The 21,971-nt window shown below is 41.0% G+C and overlaps 1 protein-coding gene across 1 annotated transcript; it reads left to right on the top strand.

Moving 5' to 3' along the window:
• The first annotated feature begins 273 nt into the window (after positions 1-273).
• Positions 274-21,043, top strand: LOC308100818 (uncharacterized protein). The gene is made up of 6 exons (XM_080449944.1): positions 274-408; positions 13,882-14,122; positions 14,258-14,530; positions 15,055-15,117; positions 19,532-19,654; positions 20,351-21,043. The coding sequence occupies exons 1-6, from the start codon at positions 406-408 to the stop codon at positions 20,638-20,640; spliced, it is 993 nt and encodes a 330-aa protein (XP_080306070.1). The 5' UTR covers positions 274-405; the 3' UTR covers positions 20,641-21,043.
• The last annotated feature ends 928 nt before the right edge of the window (positions 21,044-21,971 follow it).

Raw genomic sequence — 21,971 nt, 5'->3', positions numbered from 1 at the left:
CTTCCTCATTGAGATAGACAGAACATTTCCTCATTCCATTCTTACAATGGGAGTCTATGTGAGTGTCCTCACTCTCATACTAGATCAGGCTGATTTTCCCCATAAGGCAAGACCTGCCCAACTCCGTCTCTGATTGGCTTACCCTGAAAATGTCACCCTACGTTAACCAATCATCAGTCCTCTCTGCCACTTTCACGTTGTACTGTGCAACGTGCTTTGGCTCATGTTACTATAAGAGCACATCGCCTGTAAGTTATATGACAGATAGACTCCGTTGGGGAATCAGTTCAGTACTCCGGACCCGCCGTTTAGAACCAGTGTCATTGACGAACAGAGAAAGGTTCAAAAGTCATTCCTTTCAACAGTTTCCCGATTTTCTCTACAGACATTCAACTTGAAGCTCTTATGGTAAGATGATGATGTTTCTCTCATTTGTTACCAGACTATATTGTTTCTTATGGTAAGATGATTATCTTTCTGTCACGTGTTACCAGACTATATTGTTTCTTATGGTAATGGTTCACTATGTAGTTACCAGTCGTCCTGCTGTGATTTTTTTTTTTTTATCCTTCGACCCCCTCTGACTGACTGGAGGAATATGCATATTATTATTATTATTATTATTATTATTATTATTATTATTATTATTATTATTATTATTATTATTATTATATTCACACTAACAGTAGGAGGAGAAAATGGAATGAATGCTGATCTTTTCTGACATTTATTATAGGCGAATGTAGTGCCCTATTTCACGTCGGGGTCCATTTGGTTCCATATGTGCCCTCTTGGGGTTCCGAAAATACCCCAAACGAAAGATTGAGCAACTATTATCTATTTTTCATGACTAAATCATGACTGAATCATGACTAAATCAACCAAGCCGTCAAAAACAGAGTCAGGCGTGATTTTTCCCCCCTCTCGCTCTCTCTCTGTCTCTCTCCTTACCTCCTTCCTACCCCTGAAACATGATACCATGACAGTCATGGCGCTACTTTTTTTTTTTTTTTTTAATGTTTACATTTACAACCAGTACATCTACATAGACTTTCAGATTTCAAATATAAAGTGCTTACCCCACGGCCACTGATGTTACATGTTAAATCGCCCGGGTCTAGGTACCGGTATCTTCCGTATTGTTCAATAAAAAGCCGGCCATTTTTTCAGAATTTTCTCCGATGCTTTCAACTACGCGACCCTATCGGTTGGGAGCAGGGGTCATCACCATGGCAGCTTGTGATGGACATTTTCATCTTTCATTTCATTTTTGTCACGGACATGCAAAATAATCATCTTACCATCTTACCTTGAATGCAGTGTCACAATAGTTTAATGCGAAGGTACCTAACTTTGATCAGAGGTGAGATAACCTTTAGGTTGGAGGAGGCTGTGGATGGGGGGTTACCATGGATTATGATTGTGGATTGTTATTATAGTTGTTATTGTCATTATTGGACACTTTGAAACACATGGCTGCGGTTACATGGACAATATTACATTACTGTAGGTAGAAGTGGACCAGCACGGAAGCTTGTTGTGATATTTATTATTGATGGTGAAGGGGTGGGAGCAATAAGTTATGCTTCTTCTCACTCCTTTTCGAATATGCTTTTTTTTTTTTTAACTGTTAATCAGAATTATTTGCTTTCATTTATTATATTGTTTTAAATTGCAATTTATTGCAATATTCGATAATAAACTTTTCAATTCAAAAATTCAATTCAATATTTATTCATTTAGAATTAACTCATTCCGAACAGAGATTCATACCCAACAGTTTACATGGAACCTGAATAAAAGTATTCCTCGTTTACACGACCCAAAGCATTCATTCGGAATTTAACTTTTGACATGAGCAGAGTGGTTCCCGCCTACGCCCGGGCATGGTCCAGGGGCCGCCCGGCCCCACTACCCTGGGCGGAGCTTCCCCTGGTGGGCATGGGGAGGAGGCAATAGCCCCCTTGTGCCTCCGCGGTGGAGTTTTTTTCCGACTTCAGATCTAGCAGATCTACAAGTTAAGACCAGTTCCTTTTTTTGTATTGGTACCAGACACGATAAAACCTAGGCTATTCTACTACTTGTCACATTTCTCATGTATGCTACCTTAATTGTATATATTTTTTTAAACGTTTCAAACGACTGAATAGATTATTTTGATTGTGTCAAGGCAGGTAAAAGATTGTTCCTCCATCACAGGCTCAGATCCTCAGAGTGTCCGTTCTCCTTGACAAGTTTGGACTTAACCATTACAGTATATAAGCTTATTAAATGACGCTATGGAATATGAATCATTCATTTTATCCCGCAGGAGCGAGCGCTTCTCGAAACCAACCGTGGCCGACGCATACAGAGACATAAATAGACTGATGCAGTCTTTGAATTAAAGTTTTGCAGCATACAATATTTCATATTGAAAATAATACAAATTCGAGATTTGATAGGTAATTTTCGGCCAATTCTGACAGCACTACTAAGCACGCCAGCACGGACATGAAGAATGCATGTATTCCAAACAGAGAGGAGCGTTCGGAATAAAGTGTTTATATGGTAAATTTCGATTGGTATATACCGATTCAAACGGTATAACTGTCCATGTAACCGCAGTCACTGTCTCTCAACTAACCACAACCAGCTTTAATTGTCCAGTTCTGCCCTCCTTTGCCTTTGGTAGCAAATAGCTCCTTCTGAACCAGGGGTCATCAACATGTCCGTAAATGGACAAACATGTGGCAGTGGCACTCTTTGCTCATTAATATGTTGCAGGAGATTTGTGGTATTGTATGTTGTGAAGCAATCATGTACGGTAAATAATAATAATAATAATAATAATAATAATAATAATAATAATAATAATAATAATAATAATAATACATTTGATTTGTAATGCGCTTTTCATTCACAAGGAATCTCAGAGTGCCACATGGTAAAATGTGGCACTAAATAATGTGACTAAATAACAATTCAACAGGAAAATGCCCTCTGAAACAAAGACATTTTCAGGCCTATTTTAAAATAGTCCAGGGTCTGTGGTCCTCTCAGGTCAATAGGAAGGCTGTTCCATAGGTGCGGCGCTGTCGAGCAGAAGGCCTGGTCCCCCATAGTACGTAGATTTGTACCAGGGACATCGAGGAGGAATCTGCACGTAGATCTGAGGGTGCGGGTGGAAGTTTGTGGGGGCTTAATTAATTCCTTTAGGTAGGGAGGGGCATGTCCATTTATGCAGTTGTGGGTGATTAGTAGGACCTTGTAGTCGATCCTGGCTGAGACAGGGAGCCAGTGCAGTGAAAATAGGATAGGTGTTATATGATCATGCTTACGCACTCTCATTAGGATCCTGGCAGCGCTGTTTTGGATGTATTGCAGCTTCTGAATACTTTTGCCAGAAATCCCAATGAAGAGTGCGTTGCAGTAGTCCAGTCTAGAGGAGACAAAAGCATGGACAAGCTTCTCTGCATCTGACAGGGTTAGAAGGGGGTGGAGTTTGGAGATGTTTTTGAGATGATAGAATGCAGTTCTATAGAATTGCATCATTTGAGGACAACAAGACAACAAGACTCCTAGTAGAGCGGATAGTAGGAACAATCGTTCACTTTGTGATACAAGCGTGAAAATTGGCATGAACATTCCTTTAGGTCAACTCTTTGACTTTTTTAATCGAGCCACTCAAAAATCCAAGATGGCGGCCATTTTTCAAGATGGCCGATACCTTAGTGGGCAGTTAAGTGATATGATGGTTTATTTGGTGATACAAGCATGAAAATTGGCATGAGCAGTCTCTGTGGGTCACTTGACAATACGCCACCCACAGCTACTTGAAATTTCAAGATGGCGGCCATTTTTCAAGATGGCCAACACTTTAGTGGAGCATTTAAGTTATATAATGGTTCATTTGGTGATACAAGCATGAAAATTGGCATGAGCAGTCTCTGTGGGTCACTTGACAATAAGCCACCCACAGCTACTTGAAATGTCAAGATGGCGGCCATTTTTCAAGATGGCCACCACCTTAGTGGACTAGTTAAGCTTAAAGGTTTAATGACATTCACTTTTACACCACATTCAAAGTCTTTGTCCTGGTCCTTCAAAAGTGTACAAAAAGTATTAAGTGAAAATTCCATTCCAGTGATCCATGGCAGGTGTTTTTCTCTCACATTTCTAAAGCCTTTTCAACTGCAATGAAAAAAGAAATCTTTGCCTGCGGGTGTCGCTGGTGAGGGATTTTGCCTGTCAATCATCGCCTCTGCTCCGCCCCCCCCCAAAGGAAAGGATAGGGGAGGGGAGGGGCGAGGTGGAGAGTGGGCGGGATTATTCGACAGTGACCTCACTGTCGAAGGGCCAAGCTCAGATTACTTTTCAGCCTAATTATTCAGAAAACCCCAGACCACAGAAAATCCACTGAATGTTTTAAGTTCAGGTTTTTTGGGTGTAATTGAGGTCATAAAACCCCAAATAAAACATTGAAAATAAAAAAAGTGAAAATGAATGTCATGATACCTTTAAGAAATCATTTAGTTGGTGATACAAGCATGAAAATTGCCATGAGCCGTCTCAAAAGGTCATTTGACAAGAAACCGCCCACAGCCACTTGAAATTTCAAGATGTCAATCTTTAAATGATACCTTTTCTCATAGAAATGTATTGGGTTCCTCAAAAAGCTCTGTCAAGAGAGGTTGTTTGACTGTGTTTTGTCTGACTCCTCGCCCACGACCTGTCCAGTTTGGTAAGACCTGTCAGGAGTTGCCTCCCACCGGCATAGCTCTCAGGGTTCACTGAGGTAGGCCTAAACAAGCTCCCTTACCACGACAAGGTAACAGTCACAAGGGAGGATATATATATATATATATATATATATATATATATATATATATATATATATATTGTTTTTTTTAAACTACTAACTAAAATACTAAGGGGTGGGGAAACAAAAAATAAGATGAATAAATTAGCACAGTTGTGGTGCTGATAAGCACAGTTGTGGTGCTGAACGGACAGTGCTCCAAAATTATGAGTAATGGCTAATACTGAATGGCAATAGCCACGGAACCATGACAAACGATACTAAGGAACTAAACTGAAAATGTGCTTCACTGTTAGATATGGCAGTGGAAGGCAGTGGAAGCAATGTTACAAAGTAACAACTGAAAATTACACAGTAATAGACTAGATAAAAAGTAAAACATGATGCGTCGATGTGACGAGGGGAAGCCGAGCCATAGGCCTCCACTTGAAAACACAGAGGACAACAGGGAATAACTCTGGCAAAATAAACATGCAAATAGGTTCTAGCAGGGGCAACTACATAGGCATGTGAAACTGAGTCCATATCTGAAGCAGTTACACCTTCCAGTACATGCCTTGGAGCACCCACATTTGGTCAACTCCCAACAACTCTCCGCAATAGGTGGAAGTGGAGTCCAGAAGACTTTCCACTTCTCGTCCTGTTCCACCCATCCCCAGTCAGATGGGCTCTGCATTTGTGGATGTCGCTTCAATGCCTGTCCCCACACGTATCCAGCCTCATAAGAAGCATGTTTGGCATGCTCTTTGAGTGCTGCTTGAGTTGGTGGGATCAAGTCATATTGTCTTTGCTTTCTGGCAAAGAGATCAAGCCTGGCCTCGTTCACAGTTGTGACATCGCTGGACCGGTCATACATTAGATCTTCTTGGCCTCTTGACATGGATATCTTTGGTATCTTCAGTGTCTTCAGCAGATGTAGATGCTCTCTTTTGGGCCCTTTCCAGCTCTGTGTTGTTGAACCTAAGTTTACAGCTTGAATTATATTTTGCTCTGTTTCTTGTCGATGTGCTTTCTATGCCATCACCTTCATCTAGTCGGGTTGGACTAAGTAAGATAGGCAGAGCATTGATCTTATGAAATAATGGAACATTTCTTGCAATGGTATCATAACCAGTACGATCGTGCTCTCTGTTGAATAAACTCGGCTGAATGAGTTTTTCCTTGGTGACCTGCTGACAAATTAAACATCTGTCCCAGTTAGTTTTCACAACTGTTATGATGGCTTCTGCCATGTCTGCAGCATAGGCAGAGGCCGAGGGTTTATCCTTTTACCACCTTTTACCAAGCACTTTGATGTATGGGATACAACTAAGTTCGTGCCTTAACCCTACACTTAGTTCGATCGTTCATCCAATGCCATTTAAATCCTGAGCGATCTGTACACCATCCGGTTAACTAAAACCCCATTAACCTTGGCTCGGCTCTCCCGTGCTGGCACAACCTGTCAATTCAGGTGCGGCTATCTAACTGTTTTGGGGTAAATTAGACAGCATTTGGGATACCAACTTTCAATTAGCTGACATTGAACCCCACTCTGAGTTTAACAGCAGTGATATATCACCAGTGTGCCCTGGTAGTGCAGATATTCACTCTTATCTAATCTATCTATGATCAACAAATCAACACAACTATATTGTGATGTGTTAAAAGTTGTTCTTTAGCATAATAATAATAATCGTATAATCGTCCTTAAAGAAAAAAAAACATAAATTTCTATGAGAAAATGTATCTTTTGAGGATCCAGGGGGCGGCCATCTTGAAAATAGAAATGTAAAGTGGCTGGGAGTGTTTTCTTGTCAAGCAACCCTTAGAGACTGCTCATGCCAAATTTAATGCTTGTATCACCAAATAAACCATTATATAACTTAATTGCTCCACTAAAGTGTTGGCCATCTTGAAAAATGGCCGCCATCTTGAAATTTCAAGTAGCTGTGGGTGGCCTATTGTCAAGTGACCCACAGAGACTGCTCATGCCAATTTTCATGCTTGTATCACCAAATAAACCATCATATCACTTAACTGCCCACTAAGATGTCGGCCATCTTGAAAAATGGCCGCCATCTTTGATTTTCAAGTGGCTCGATTAAAAAAATCGATAAATGACCTCTAAAGATGATCTGTACCAAGTTTCACGCTTGTATCACCAAGTGAACGATTCTCCCTAAATATTGCTTTTATCCGCTCTACTATCCCTCAAATTGTCAAAAAGTAAAGTTGATTTATGTCAGTGGAGAGAAAGCGTTTCAAAGTGTCCAATAATAACAATAATAATCATAGTAGCACTCCACAAACATAGTCCATGGAAACCCTTGATCCACAGCCTCACCATAAGACCTCCTCTTCACCTCTGATCAAAGTTAGGCACCTTTGCATCAAACTATTGTGACATTGCATTCCTTTAGATCCTGCCATGCCCTTCATGAATCACTCATCGTGTGCTGTACATACTAATTACCTGTCTTGACTCTCACGTCATTTTCCATTGTTCGATTCGGCACACCTTAGCCTTTCTCACGAACCTCACCTTTATGGAAACCACAGCTATTAAAGTTGACTAACACAAAACTAGTTTAGCTGGTAGAACTTAATCTCTTCCTGTCCTCAAGTACGGCCCTTTTGCTCCTGCAATGTAAGATGGAAGCACTGTCTGTACTGATAACGTGATAAGACCCAATTATTGAAATCCCAAACATGGAATATACTTGGACCATGATGCCACATGTAATGCCTGTCTCAGGACTGCCACCTGCCAGTATATACGTACAGTGGATAACTTCCCAGTCTCCAGGTTTGCGAAAGTATAGCTAACCACTTAAACCCTGACATGCCAATTTTCAATTTTGGGCATGTCATTGTAGGCTAAAAAGAAGATTACTGATCTACAAGCTCACAACATGCTGTGATGTGTTGTGAGCTTGTAGATCGGCCTTCCCCCCCTAATAATAATACATTTTTAAAAAATTGATAAGTGGCTTGTTTTAAAATGTGTAGCGCTGTGGAATAGAGTAGACACTGTGTTTATTTAGGGCTAGGCCTATGTGATTCTGGTAATATTACTGATTACTCGTTTTGCATGTCCGTGGCAAAAATAAAATATTTATGGAAATGTCTATTACAAGCTTGCATGATGATGACCCCTTATCGGAACAGATGACATGCCTTTTGTTTTTGCTCTTTTCCTGCACATTTTTTCACTGTGGTCTCTCGCATGCCGTTGCCGTTGATTATTTCATTGTCTGACCACATACACTCCATTAATCCGTTGTCCTGAAAAAAAGAAACGTTTTTTTAAAGCACATTTAGCTATATTCACAGAATTGAGGCAAATATAGCAATAATGTCTTGTTGTCTTCACCTCATGCAATTGTGTGTACAGGTACCATGTGCAATAGCACCGGCTTTGGATGCTGTCAATGCACTGAATGGGACATTATCACGTTTAATCAGACTATTGATTGATTGGTGTTTCGTCGTTATTCTGTGGGTTGATAAAAGTTGGGGCAAGCGCTCGCCCCAAAGCATGATTTACCACTCTGTGCCTATCGGTACATGACTCTATCGGTACATAACTCTATCGGTACATAACTCGGACAGCGCTGAGTCGACTCAAGAGACCTTCGCAACGTTCGGCACGGCAACTCTCTCGCTCGGTGGTGCCTCTCGTGGTTCGCTTGAGACGGCACACCTCCGTCGCGGTACAATATTATACTTTATACAAAACACCTACTGAGGCCCGTCGGTAGGTCAGTAACTCACCTATTTAGACCAATCAATAGTCTGATTAAATGTGATAATGTCCCATTCAGTGCATTGACAGCAGTGGCGTATTCACTGTAGAGGCAAGGGTGGCCGCCGCCACCCATAGCGCGATCTCCCCTAGAAAAGCACTGACTGAAAAAAAAGAGAAGATGCACTGATTGACAGCATCCGAAATGGGTGGCAATAGGCCTACTAAAAATCTCCTGCAACACATGTAATGAGCTTTACGAGTCACCAAAGTTATTCAAACACATTTTTCTACATTATAATGAAGAAAATATAAAGGCTATATTTAGATGTTTTTTTCAAAATAAAAAAATGTGCCATAGACATGTCTTGCCATGTACGGACATGTTGATGACCCCTGTTTGGGAGGTGTATTGCACTCTGATACATTATAAAAAAATGTATTAAAAAAATAAAATGGCCACCGATTGGATTAAAATGCTTTTTGTTGAACAATACGGAAGATACGGGTACTTAGACCCGGGCGCTTTAACTTGTTACATCCGTGGCTTTGGGGTAAGCTTTGGGGTAAGCACTTTATATTTGAAATCTGAATGTTTATATAGATGTACGGGTTGTAAATGTACAATTTGCAAAAAACAGGAACGTCTGGCGCTTGTGACAGACGAGCGGCATGTGAACCATGGCTAACCTCCTTCCCAACCGGCAGCTTATTCAAATAGAACAGTGTTGTGTTTATACCCAAATGACAGCCATGACTCAAGGATGTCATTTGGGTATAAACAGGCCCACCATACCCACAGGAACTACTTTTGACCTGGAGGTGCAGGGTGCAGTGGCACAGCGCCCGGGCCGTCAGAACACAATACAGTATAATAGCAGCAGCAGTTGGCACATTGGTACCTGGGTACCTATCTTTCTCTCATTTGTTACCAGACTATATGTGACTGAGGCTGAAGGAACATTCCACAACTCGGCCGTTTTTAAACAGTAGAAACAAGGAAAATACGTTTATTTCTTTTTTGGATGGTTGCGTTTTTTCCCATATTAACAGAGTTCGAATGTTGAAGAAGGTTTTCATTCCAACAGATTTAGAGTCATTAAATGGTTAAAATTATATCACAAACGGGTTACTTTGTGTGTGTTTCCGTTTTGGGGGCGTGGAGATTAGCTTACATGCAGCCTCAACATTTGCATGAAAGGTGTTGATTGGTTCAATGGCCCTATTGTCTCAGGTTTCACCCTCTGAGCATCGCCCATCTTCACACCGTGTCTCTGTGTTACATGTCGAAGGCTCCGACTCGGAGCACGGCATGAAGAATGTAACAATCCAGCGTGACTGCTGACGTCACACTGGTATTTTAAGACCGTGGCTGTGAGTGCCGACGTTGAGCTCTCCTCACGACGAAGAGGTGGTCACTCCCAGGGCCTCTGTCACAGGTGTTCGAGTATAAAAGACGATTGGCTTCCATTGAACAAGTTCCTCATTATAAATACTTGGCTTTGGCTGTTCACTTTAATAGATAGAAGTGCTCTAAACCCTAGAAGTACAACAATACATGGCAAATTGAGGTACTCTCTTTGACTGCCAGAGTATTTTCATAAAGTACTCCCCCAGTGCCAGCAATTTTCGTGTTTTTTTATTTGTATATTTTGTAATTTTTCATGAAAATAAATTATCAGAGTGCTTTTTTAAAGACACAGCACAAATCCGCCACTAGAGAGCAGCAAATGACAGCTTGATCAGCTCGTTGAGTCACTCGCACCCCACACACCCAGTCAAACAGTGAAATACATCAAAACGGATGTGACGTGGTCTCAGATTGTCTGATCGGCCAAAATTACGATGTGATACACGACGGCGATGACTGATCGTCACCCAGACCATAGATTATAGAAGAGAACCTGTCCGTTCGTTTATTATACCGTGTGAAAACCGTGTTTCCCCCTATTCTGGACGAAAATGACCGGGGAAAAAAAATGAAAACCGGAAACGGAACCCAGGTCATGAAACCGGATGCAGATGTGGGTGAAGTAAGTGGAACTCGAAACCAAGATTGAATATTAAGCAGCATAGCGCAATCAGAGATTAAACAATGAACGCGCGTCTAACGCGTCGACGGCGTGGGTGGATTAAGTAGCAATTGACGCGTTTTCGAGTCAATGGCGTTTATAGAGTTAATATTTCAACATGAAATTCTACAAAAAAAAATAGATATCATATTAGCAGCAAAATCGGTGAAAGATGTGGGTATTGTTAAAAAATATATATTCCAAAAAAGAAATTAATGGAGCTGGGAACTTTTCCTTTGGTCCACCCATTCCTGGGACATGTGAGCCTTGTCCAGTGAAGGCACAGTCTAATTGCTTCAGCTGACCATTGTGGGAGTATGGGATTTTCTTTTAGCCTCTATCACTAACGTTGGGTGAAAATCACCTAAAGACCTGCCTGTAGAAAAAAACAGGGATGGAGGCAGGGAAACAAACCTACTTTCTATGACGTCAGTGATCATCCTGACGGTACCCAAGGACCCGCCCACCTCAGACATCAGCAACATTATGAAAATCACACAATTACACTACACTAAACGTTGTGGTAGCTTCCCCTCAGAGCCTTACCACTCCCATGACGGCAGTCAGCCCACCCCCTACGCAGTCAAAGTTCAGATCAAAATGACGTTTGTTTCAGCTATTCCATTGGCTCTCTCAACGCACAGTGTTGCCAAATTTTGCGAGAGAAATAAGCAGCCAGGTCTATGAAAACAATCCAAAAACTGTGTATTGGCCTATAGAGCATCGCAGTTCCCGCCCCCTCCGGGTGCCGGAAGAAAAAACTCAATGCATTTTTCCCATTGACATTTCCAAAAATATTTATATCTATTAATTTAAGCCTCGAATCAAGCCATCATGACATGACATGAATCATGACCATAAAACGTTTGATTCTGTGATTTATTTATTTTTTAAACGGCAAAACAAGGGTATTTATTAAATATAGTATATCATATAAATAAATATAAAATAAAATAAAATCACAGAAAAAAACGTTTTATGGTCATGATTCATGTGATGTCATGATGGCTTGATTCGAGGCTTAAATTAATAGATATAAATATTTTTGCAAATGTCAATGGGAAAAATGCATTGAGTTTTTTCTTCCGGCACCAGGAAAAACCAGGAAGTGGGCGGGAATTGCGATGCTCTATTGTCATGTGGCGACTAATAGGCCACATGACTGAAAGAAACTGAAGACCTCTCAAAATTAATTAATCAACTTCACCCTTAACTCACCCTTAACTTAGCTCCTCCCTGCTTATTTTATTAGCGTAAAGTGGCTCAGAGTGGAAGAGGTGGTATCAGTGGTATCAGTGGTAAAAATATGTGCGGTTCACAGTGGCCTGTTGTGAACAATGTGGTACCCAAATATCTTGTCGATTACTTTTCTATGGTCAGTGACACAGTTGTAGCAGTTGTGACACAGTTGTAGTCCTTTCCTATACAGCTGTACAGCTGTATAGGAAAGGACTTGTTTCTATACTCTACAGCAGTTATTGTCGCCACCAGGCTTAAAGGCCGTGGCCGGAGACTATGTTTTCGCCCTTGTACGTCCATCCGTCCATCCGTCCGTCCGTCCATGTGTGTGTGTGTGTGTGTGTGTGTGTGTGTGTGTGTGTGTGTGTGTGTGTGTGTGTGTGTGTGTGTGTGTGTGTGTGTGTGTGTGTGTGTGTGAACAGCTAATCTCCAGCTCCGTTGGACCGATCGGTGTGAAACTTTTCACGCTCCCTCCCTGGAGGGTCATCAACCTGTTATAGCACCACCATGAGGCAGATTTTAGCAAAACCCATTATTTGCTACTATTCCTACAGATTTGATCCAAACCTCTCGCAATTCGGTACACTTTATCTCTGCAGTCATGTGATCCAGACATATCCGTTACATTTCTCCCATTCCATTCCGATTGGCTAGGATTGGCTTCAAAGGTTTGCAGGAGTGGTCCATGTTGCACAAAATGCCACAAATCATGAATGCAGTGCCTGATTGCTGGGAAACTTTGCATGCACGCACACAGTAGGCCAAGGAAGAGCTTCCACCCTAAATTATTTCAAATTGGCCTTAACGTGTTGGCCAATAATTCCTGAACCACAGGTCGTACAATACAAGTATTTTTTTCCATGGGTTCCTTGGATCATCACTCCCCATATGGGCCAGATTGTGCCAGATTACATTTTCCGGCATTTAGATTTTTCTCATATTTCAGCACATTTTTGCTACTATAACACAGATGTAATCAAAAACTCACACAAATTGTTACACATTATCTGTAGGATATTTGTGCTCAAGATGTATAACTTAGGGGGCACGGTGGTGCAGTCGGTAGCGCTGTCACCTCACAGCTAGAAGGTCCTGGGTTCGATTCCTGCCGGGGACGCTGTGGGCACTGGGGGCGTGTCTTCTCCTCCGCGTCATCAGCGCCCATTCCCTAGGTGGGGTTGGCGAAAGGGCCTACTCTGTGTGGAGTTTGCATGTTCTCCCCGTGTCTCTCAGGGTAGTTAATACCCTCACAATAACATGTAGTAATCCTGGTCACTATACTGCCTTCCCCATGACAGCCGGGGCGACTGATGGAGGGGAAAGGAACTGGTTGGAATAACGTGTTCCTTCCACGCGCTACGTCCAACCAGGGAAACTCTCCCCTGTCAGGTGATAAGAAGGTAAGTTGGCTCTCATGCATTGAAGGAGGCATGAGCTCGGCCCTGGCCTCCCTAGGAGGGGAGTGTAGTGCCCAGGATCACTTAGAAAATTGGCACCGGGTGAAAAATAAGGGTTACAAAATCGAGGGAAAAAATGTAGTAAAAAGAAAAAAAGATAATTATGACTTAGATTTTTCCGATCCCATTCCAAGTGGCTATTACTGACTTCCAAAGTTTGCGGGCCCTGGGTAGGCAACCCGGCCTGGCGGAGACCTGTGCCCCGCGGAGCACACTTTTCTAGTTATTATTATATAGGTTATATATGTATTATATATGTGTTGCTTGTAGGTAACTACCTACAAGCCTTAAGTCGAATTTAAGTCACCCATATAGGGCTGGTTGAATAGCAGCTTGACCCAATTATATCCAGAAATTAGTTGAGTTCTAGCACGCTCCATACTGTACCCATGTTGTTATTCTTATTTCTGTTATCTTGTACTTTGGATATTATAGAATATAATCAATACTTCTCTCTACTAACCTCCCACCCTCTACCCCACAACATGTGGCACTCAGTTTACACACACTTACACTCAAAGCAACACAATGGCAAAAAGCTCTCTAGCTTTATTGTGTTTTATCCCTTTGAATCGATTAAATTAGGCTGCGGCTCAAGGAAAGAGTGAATCGGCTACGGAGAGTGACAATGTTGAACCAGGTTCCCCCCCAATGCCTGACAACTGGACTGTGCTGAGACAGCTGTTAGACATGGTGCGAAGCCTGGGAGACACCGTGTCAAAACAGGGAGCGATGCTGGAGTTCATGGAGAAAAAGGTGGCAGCCAGCGAGGCAGAATCCAAGGAGCAGAGGAACTTAGTGACTGAACTCCGGGTGCAGGGTTCAGGTTAGGACGGTCAAGATGCTATATGCTTATTGTTCAAAAATAAGTTAAAAGAAGTTGTATTGGTACAGACTGATACTGTGTATGTTTAAAATGTTTCATAGTTTAACATGTAACTTTCTTTGTGATATGTTTCAGACATGGCTGATAAATTGAGTAACTTTAAGACCAGACTCACTGCTAGTACCAGACTCACTGCTAGTGCTGAGGACAACATGGACGACCTGAAGACCAGACTCACTGCTAGTGAGAACAACGTGGACGACCTGAAGACCAGACTCACTGCTAGTGAGAACAACGTGGACGACCTGAAGACCAGACTCACTGCTAGTGAGAACAACGTGGACGACCTGAAGACCACACTCACTGCTAGTGAGACCAAGGTGGATGACTTGAAGAAAGACAGTGAAGGTAATTTGAACAGGAAAGTGTTAGTAAATGCTTGTAGAGGGTATTGTTGAAAAACATAAAATACATACTTTCTTCAGGGTTGTTTACTTCAGTTAAGCTCACAAAAATAGATGCTGTTTGTGATCTGATTTTATGAGCAATGTGACGATGGACTAGCTGACACCTACTCTGGACTCATGTAATTTAGTAGCAGTAATAGTAGTTGTAATAGTTTATTTTGGTCATTAGCCATGTAACACTTCATACAACTAAACTAAAACAAAACAGCGACCAGACTACCTGTGAGGGCCAGATCCAAGACTTGAAGGAAGAAAGTGAAGGTAATTTAAACAGGAGATGTTCAGTGAATGAAGCTAGGAGAGAGGACAGTGTTGAAAAACTAAATAACAAAATAGTTTGGTGTTAATTACTTTGGTTGAGCTCAGCCTCAGAGAATAGATGCTGTTTTGATATAATTTACTGTATGTTTGAGTGGCTAAGCTTTCTACATGGGAAAACTGCATGAGTGTTTTATCTGATTTCAGCCCACCATGCTCAGCTGTCCACCAAGCTGACTGCTGCTGAGGACAAAGTGCAGAAACTGTGGAGTAAGTACAGTATGTTTAGCAAATTAAACATAAAAACAATCAAAACATTCTTACTTGATTGATGCTTTGAATGCTCTAGCCCCCCAGTATCTCAGAATGTCTGTCCTACTTTTACTGAAGTTAGTGAACTAAGATCCCACAGTAGATTTATTGCATTTTCACAAGTAATGTTCATACACTAGTGCTGCCCCCCCCAGCCCCCATACTTTAATATGCTTGCAATGCAATGTAATATCCTGATCTGTATTTGACACTTTCTATTGAGTAATGTAGTGTCTGTTTAGATTTCCCTAATTCTAATATATTCTATCCTGATCTGAAAAAGTAGTTCATGCTTTTATTTCTTCATGCCTTGACTACTGTAACTCTCTGTACACTTACTCAAAAGTCTCTCCATCATCTGAATTTTGTACAGAATGCATCAGCCTGACTTTACTGGCTACAAAACAATGGACCAAATTTCTGTGATCATGTCTGTCAATCTCTTTTAGAATAGATTTTAACATGTTACTCATCACATTAGGCCAGCTCTGGTCTGGCTCTGACATACAGTACATTAGTTTGCTTACATTTAGACAAGGACCTCCCTTATTCTGAGAGTGGGACCCCCTTAAAGTGAGAACCACTGGCATTAGTGACCTACTAGTCTACTCTATGTAAACACTGCTGGTCATTAGTGACCTACTAGCCTACTCTATGTAAACACTGCTGGTCATTAGTGACCTACTAGCCTACTCTATGTAAACACTGCTGGTCATTAGTGACCTACTAGCCTACTCTATGTAAACACTGCTGGTCATTAGTGACCTACTAGCCTACTCTATGTAAACACTGCTGGTCATTAGTGACCTACTAGTCTACTCTATGTAAACACTGCTGGTCATTAGTGACCTACTAGTCTACTCTATGTAAACACTGCTGGTCATTAGTGACCTACTAGTCTACTCTATGTAAACACTGCTGGTCATTAGTGACCTACTAGTCTACTCTATGTAAACACTGCTGGTCATTAGTGACCTACTAGCCTACTCTATGTAAACACTGCTGGTCATTAGTGACCTACTAGCCTACTCTATGTAAACACTGCTGGTCATTAGTGACCTACTAGCCTACTCTATGTAAACACTGCTGGTCATTAGTGACCTACTAGCCTACTTTATGTAAACACTGCTGGTCATTAGTGACCTACTAGCCTACTCTATGTAAACACTGCTGGTCATTAGTGACCTACTAGTCTACTCTATGTAAACACTGCTGGTCATTAGTGACCTACTAGTCTACTCTATGTAAACACTGCTGGTCATTAGTGACCTACTAGCCTACTCTATGTAAACACTGCTGGTCATTAGTGACCTACTAGCCTACTCTATGTAAACACTGCTGGTCATTAGTGACCTACTAGCCTACTCTATGTAAACACTGCTGGTCATTAGTGACCTACTAGCCTACTCTATGTAAACACTGCTGGTCATTAGTGACCTACTAGCCTACTCTATGTAAACACTGCTGGTCATTAGTTACCTACTAGTCTACTCTATGTAAACACTGCTGGTCATTAGTGACCTACTAGCCTACTCTATGTAAACACTGCTGGTCATTAGTTACCTACTAGTCTACTCTATGTAAACACTGCTGGTCATTAGTGACCTACTAGCCTACTCTATGTAAACACTGCTGGTCATTAGTGACCTACTAGCCTACTCTATGTAAACACTGCTGGTCATTAGTGACCTACTAGCCTACTCTATGTAAACACTGCTGGTCATTAGTGACCTACTAGCCTACTCTATGTAAACACTGCTGGTCATTAGTGACCTACTAGCCTACTCTATGTAAACACTGCTGGTCATTAGTGACCTACTAGTCTACTCTATGTAAACACTGCTGGTCATTAGTGACCTACTAGTCTACTCTATGTAAACACTGCTGGTCATTAGAGACCTACTAGTCTACTCTATGTAAACACTGCTGGTCATTAGAGACCTACTAGCCTGCTCCAGAGGTGGACAGAGTACTCGACCCCAGTACTTGAGTAAGAGTACAGATACTCCCTGGTTAAATTTACTCCACTACAAGTAAAAGTAGCTCAGTCAAAATGTTACTCGAGTAAGAGTAAAAAAGTACTTGCTTTTAAATGTACTTAAAGGAGGAGTTCACCCAAAAAATTACTTATTTTCTATCAATTACACACCCTATGAAGCCTTGATTTCATGGATTTATTTTTGTTTTTGTGGCATTCCTAAGACAATAATTTGATGACCGTGTGTATTGCCGGTAGGAGACACAAATAATCTACTTTGTGTCTCCTACCGGATACATTAGCCGGTAGGAGACGGGAATCAAATTATTAGCTTAGGAATGCGACAAAAACAAAAAAGAATCCATGGATTCAAGGCTTCATAGGGTGTGCAATTGATAGAAAATAAGTATTTTTTTGGGTGAACTCCTCCTTTAAGTAATCAAGAGTACATGCTTTTAAAAACACTTAAGTAAAATACTTAAGTAAAAGTACATTTCTTATTTTTCAATGAATTGCTGTAATTTTTTCACAATACATTTATAAGACCTTGTAACTCTTGTTTCAGAGAAGTAACTCTGAAATCACCTGCACTGATGTGCTTGCTTGTAGAACCACTACCTTATACAAAGCCTGCAGAAATGCCTATAAAAACATAGAATTGAAATTAATGGTATCGAAGAGGTTGTCATTGTCATTTTCATGTTTTATTAAACACCCCCCACACAGTACACTCATTTTTAGAACACATGTTCAAGAATATCAGGTAACAGCTGGAGTAGAGGAACACATTTTGTAATGCTTTTAGAAGGCTTTATATTGGAGGAAATGGGACTCATCACAAACAGTGAGTGCGATAGTAGAATGAGCTGTGACAAGCCTGCATGTATCTGCAGGTGGTCCCTTTACAGTGGAAATGAAAACAACGTTTAAAACATTGCTATGTCCACACATACAGTAAATGGACATTGTAAAGCCATCATTTGCACCTACAGTAGGCTTTCAGTGGCGCACAGACATTAGGCAGGGCATTTTCTATCTCCCCTTCACTGAGAGGAGCAGTGAAGAAATTCCTAAACAAACTACATCTCTGCTTTCAAGAACTCAACGGTTGAAACCACTGCACAGGAAGAACATAGCATTTACTCTATGTAAACACTGCTGGTCATTAGAGACCTACTAGCCTACTCTATGTAAACACTGCTGGTCATTCTAAAGTCCTGGTTAAAAACTAAAGGAGGAGCCTTGTTTTAAACACATTTCTACAATGTAGATTTTAGCATCTCTATTCTGGGAAAAACATTCAGCATTAAATTGTAGATGCTTAGAGTGGTTTTAGAGTGGAGCACACATACATGAGTAACTAAGTATATTTACCCAAGTACTGCACTTAAGTACAATTTTGAGGTATTTTTACTTTCTTCAGTATTTCCCAAATTATTATCATCCCAAAACATATTGACCACTTAGGGCGCGCTCTCACCAAAAGTTGGCTGGCCGCTGTTAAACGCAGGTTGTGCGCGGCCACAGTTTTTTGCAGCCAGTGGATTCTAAAAAAACGCTGTGACGCACCTGTCACTCACATTCAAGACCGTCCCCGTAGCCCGCACCGCCTTCTGCCTTGAGCACCATGTTGCTTCCTGAGTCTTGGGACGGTCCGCCTTCGACTCACCCGATTGGACAGAGGGGGAAAATCAGCTCCTGCCTCCAGCAGTTTTATGCTTCCAATGGACAAGTCGTGTAGAGCAGATAAACGCAAGGTCTGCGCGACAAGCGGAAAAATCCGCTCTTGCGTGAATCCACGCATTTACATTGACAATGCATTAGCAGATTCTGCCCCAGAGGTAAAATAAAAGTGCGGTGAGAGCGCGCCCTTAAGCTCTGTATATATTTCAGTCATTTGAAAACAGCAGATCTACAAGCTCACAACACGTTGTGAGCTTGTAGATCTGCTATTTTCAAAAGATTTGTATACAAATCAAAAATTCAAATACTTTTTCCACCACTGCACGCGGACACACACACACACACACACACACACACACACACACACACACACACACACACACACACACACACACACACACACACACACACACACACACACACAGTTAGTATAATATATCGTCGCTGTCAGACAGAAACCTTTTATCTCTGTTTTTTCGTAAATTAATGTCCTACTTCATCATACAAGAGTGTCGACACTAAAGTAGTGAAGATCTATAAAGCTCACAACACATTGCGACGCGCTGTGAGCTTGTAAATCAGCTATGTTCACTATTTTAAAATGTTTGTTATTAATAATAAAAGGAATGGTTTTGGACATACAAGGTTTCCTCCTGACAACAATATGTTTTTATAATATTAAACAATATGATAATGTTGATGTGTTGACAGGCAAACCAAAGGTGGCCTTCTCTGTGGGTTTGGGTGGACCAGTTGGACCGTTTAGGATTGAAACCACTCTGATCTACAAGATCGTTCACACTAACATCAGCAACGCATACAATCCATCTACAGGTAGGTGGAGATTACATTATGTTAATTAGGTTTACACTATCAACTAATTAAACAACTTATATAACAGGCTATCAGACATAAATACATTACAGTACAATCTAAATCAGTGGTTCTCAAACTCTTTTCATTTCAAAGACCCCCGCCCACATTGATATATATTTGGTCTTGGACCAGGGACCCCCAGAAGAGAGGATTTATGTTAAAAATGTTTGCTTAAAAAAAAAGTATTAAAAAAATGTCACTTATACGTTCAAGATTGTTTTTAAATATCAGATCTACAAGCTCATAGCGTGGCACGAAGTGACGCGCTATGAGCTTGTAGATCTGATATTTTTGAATAGCCAAAGTATAAAAGGTTAAAGTGGATGAAATGATTGTACGCTATATTAACACATTTTGCTGGGGAACCCCTGGAACCTCCTGGGGGTCCCCGGACCCCACTTTGAGAACCATTGATCTAAATACATCTTTAAAAGAATGTTTAAAAAGTGTCATCATGATCAAAGAATGAAATATTGGTTGAAACTAATTTACACAATATGAGAGGAGGGTTTATTAACACAGTATTCACTGTGTGTGTGTGTGTGTGTGTGTGTGTGTGTGTGTGTGTGTGTGTGTGTGTGTGTGTGTGTGTGTGTGTGTGTGTGTGTGTGTGTGTGTGTGTGTGTGTGTGTGTGTGTGTTTGTTCTGTCTCAGGTATCTTCTCAGCACCATGGAAAGGAGTCTATCAGTTCAGATTTACTGCATGTAGCGATAGGGATTCAGAGTATGTGAAAGTCTACATGTATAAAAATGAGCAGAGACTCATTGCTAACGCTTCAAAGAATAATGGTAACCATGTTATATACGTGTCTAATGGAATGATCCTAGAGCTGGAGCAGGGAGACAGAGTTACCATGCGTTTAGGTGGTGGTTCCTTCAGGCTCTATGGTGACTCCTCAGACAACGACACCACATTCAGTGGTGTTCTGCTCTATTCTATGTAACACTGGGACAGATACCATTACTTTATAGGGTCCTTGGAGGGGGGTTTCAGAGGGTCTCCAGCAAAAAAAGCAATCATTTAACCCACTTTATCCATATTGTATAAGTTGCAGATATTCAAGCGTCACTTCGTGCCGCACTGCGAGCTTGTAGATCTGCTATTTTTTAAACATTTTGTAAAAAATCTTGAAAGTATTGGAACATTTCGAATAATCTTAAATTTCTTTAAACACAAATCTTCTCTTCTGGGGGTCCCTGGCACAACACATTTACAGATGGGGGTCCACAACCACATACATATTAATGTAGGGGTCCTTGACTTGTAAAAGTGTGAGAACCAGTGCTTTAAAGAGCTCCCATAATGTTCATATTCAGCCTCTCAATAAACTCATATTAAAACGTAAACACTGTTGTCAGCGTCTATTTTATGTGTTTCTGATTATTTGTAATAGAATACATCTAGAAGAGCAATGATGATGTGTTTATATTAGGGCTGTCAAACGATTAAAATGTTTAATCATATTAATCACAGCTTGAAAATGAATTTATCATGATTAATCACCATTCAAACTATGTCCAAAATATGCCATTTCTTTCTGTATATTGTTGTGGGAATAGAAAGAGAAATGACAGAAGCCGGAAATATACATTTAACATACACTATGTATGTATGTATGTATGTTAAAACAAATCCACAGTGTGGTATTAATATTGAAAAATCAATAATATACACCATAATACACTGACATCATTTCATAATCTCATTGCTGTTCCTCTACATTACATTACATTACAGTCATTTAGCAGACGCTTTTATCCAAAGCGACTTACAATAAGTGTATTCAACATAGGTAGGGAACTAAACTACTAATCACCAGAAGTCTTAAGTGCATTTTCTGCAAAAACAAGCAACCAAGAGTATACCTAGCGCTAAGGTAAAAGTGCAATATATCAGCTACCTATTTCCTTAAACAGATGAGACAAAATAGCTAAATCAAATGAGCATGAGCTAAAACAAATAAGTGTATCGACTAAACAAGATCCAATAAACAATACAACAATAGAAAACAAGCGTTCGTACAACTAGTTAACAACAAGTAGGTCAGGCAGAGAGGAAGGGTAGTGTTTCCTGAAGAGGTGGGTTTTCAGCCTGCGGCGAAATATGGGCAGTGACTCTGCTGTCCTAACATCAGTGGGAAGTTCATTCCACCACTGTGGGGCCAGAACAGAAAAGAGTCGTGACCGTGTGGATCGGCCAGAAGGACCCTTGAGTGACGAGGCAATCAGTCGCCCCGAGGTGGCAGACCGAAGTGGTCGGGCAGGGGTGTAGGCA

This window comes from Gymnoscopelus braueri (assembly GCF_963280865.1).
Source record: "Gymnoscopelus braueri genome assembly, chromosome: 14".
Taxonomy (NCBI): domain Eukaryota; kingdom Metazoa; phylum Chordata; class Actinopteri; order Myctophiformes; family Myctophidae; genus Gymnoscopelus; species Gymnoscopelus braueri.
The sequence above is the reverse complement of the archived record's forward strand: the minus strand, read 5'-3'. Positions and strand labels throughout refer to the sequence as shown.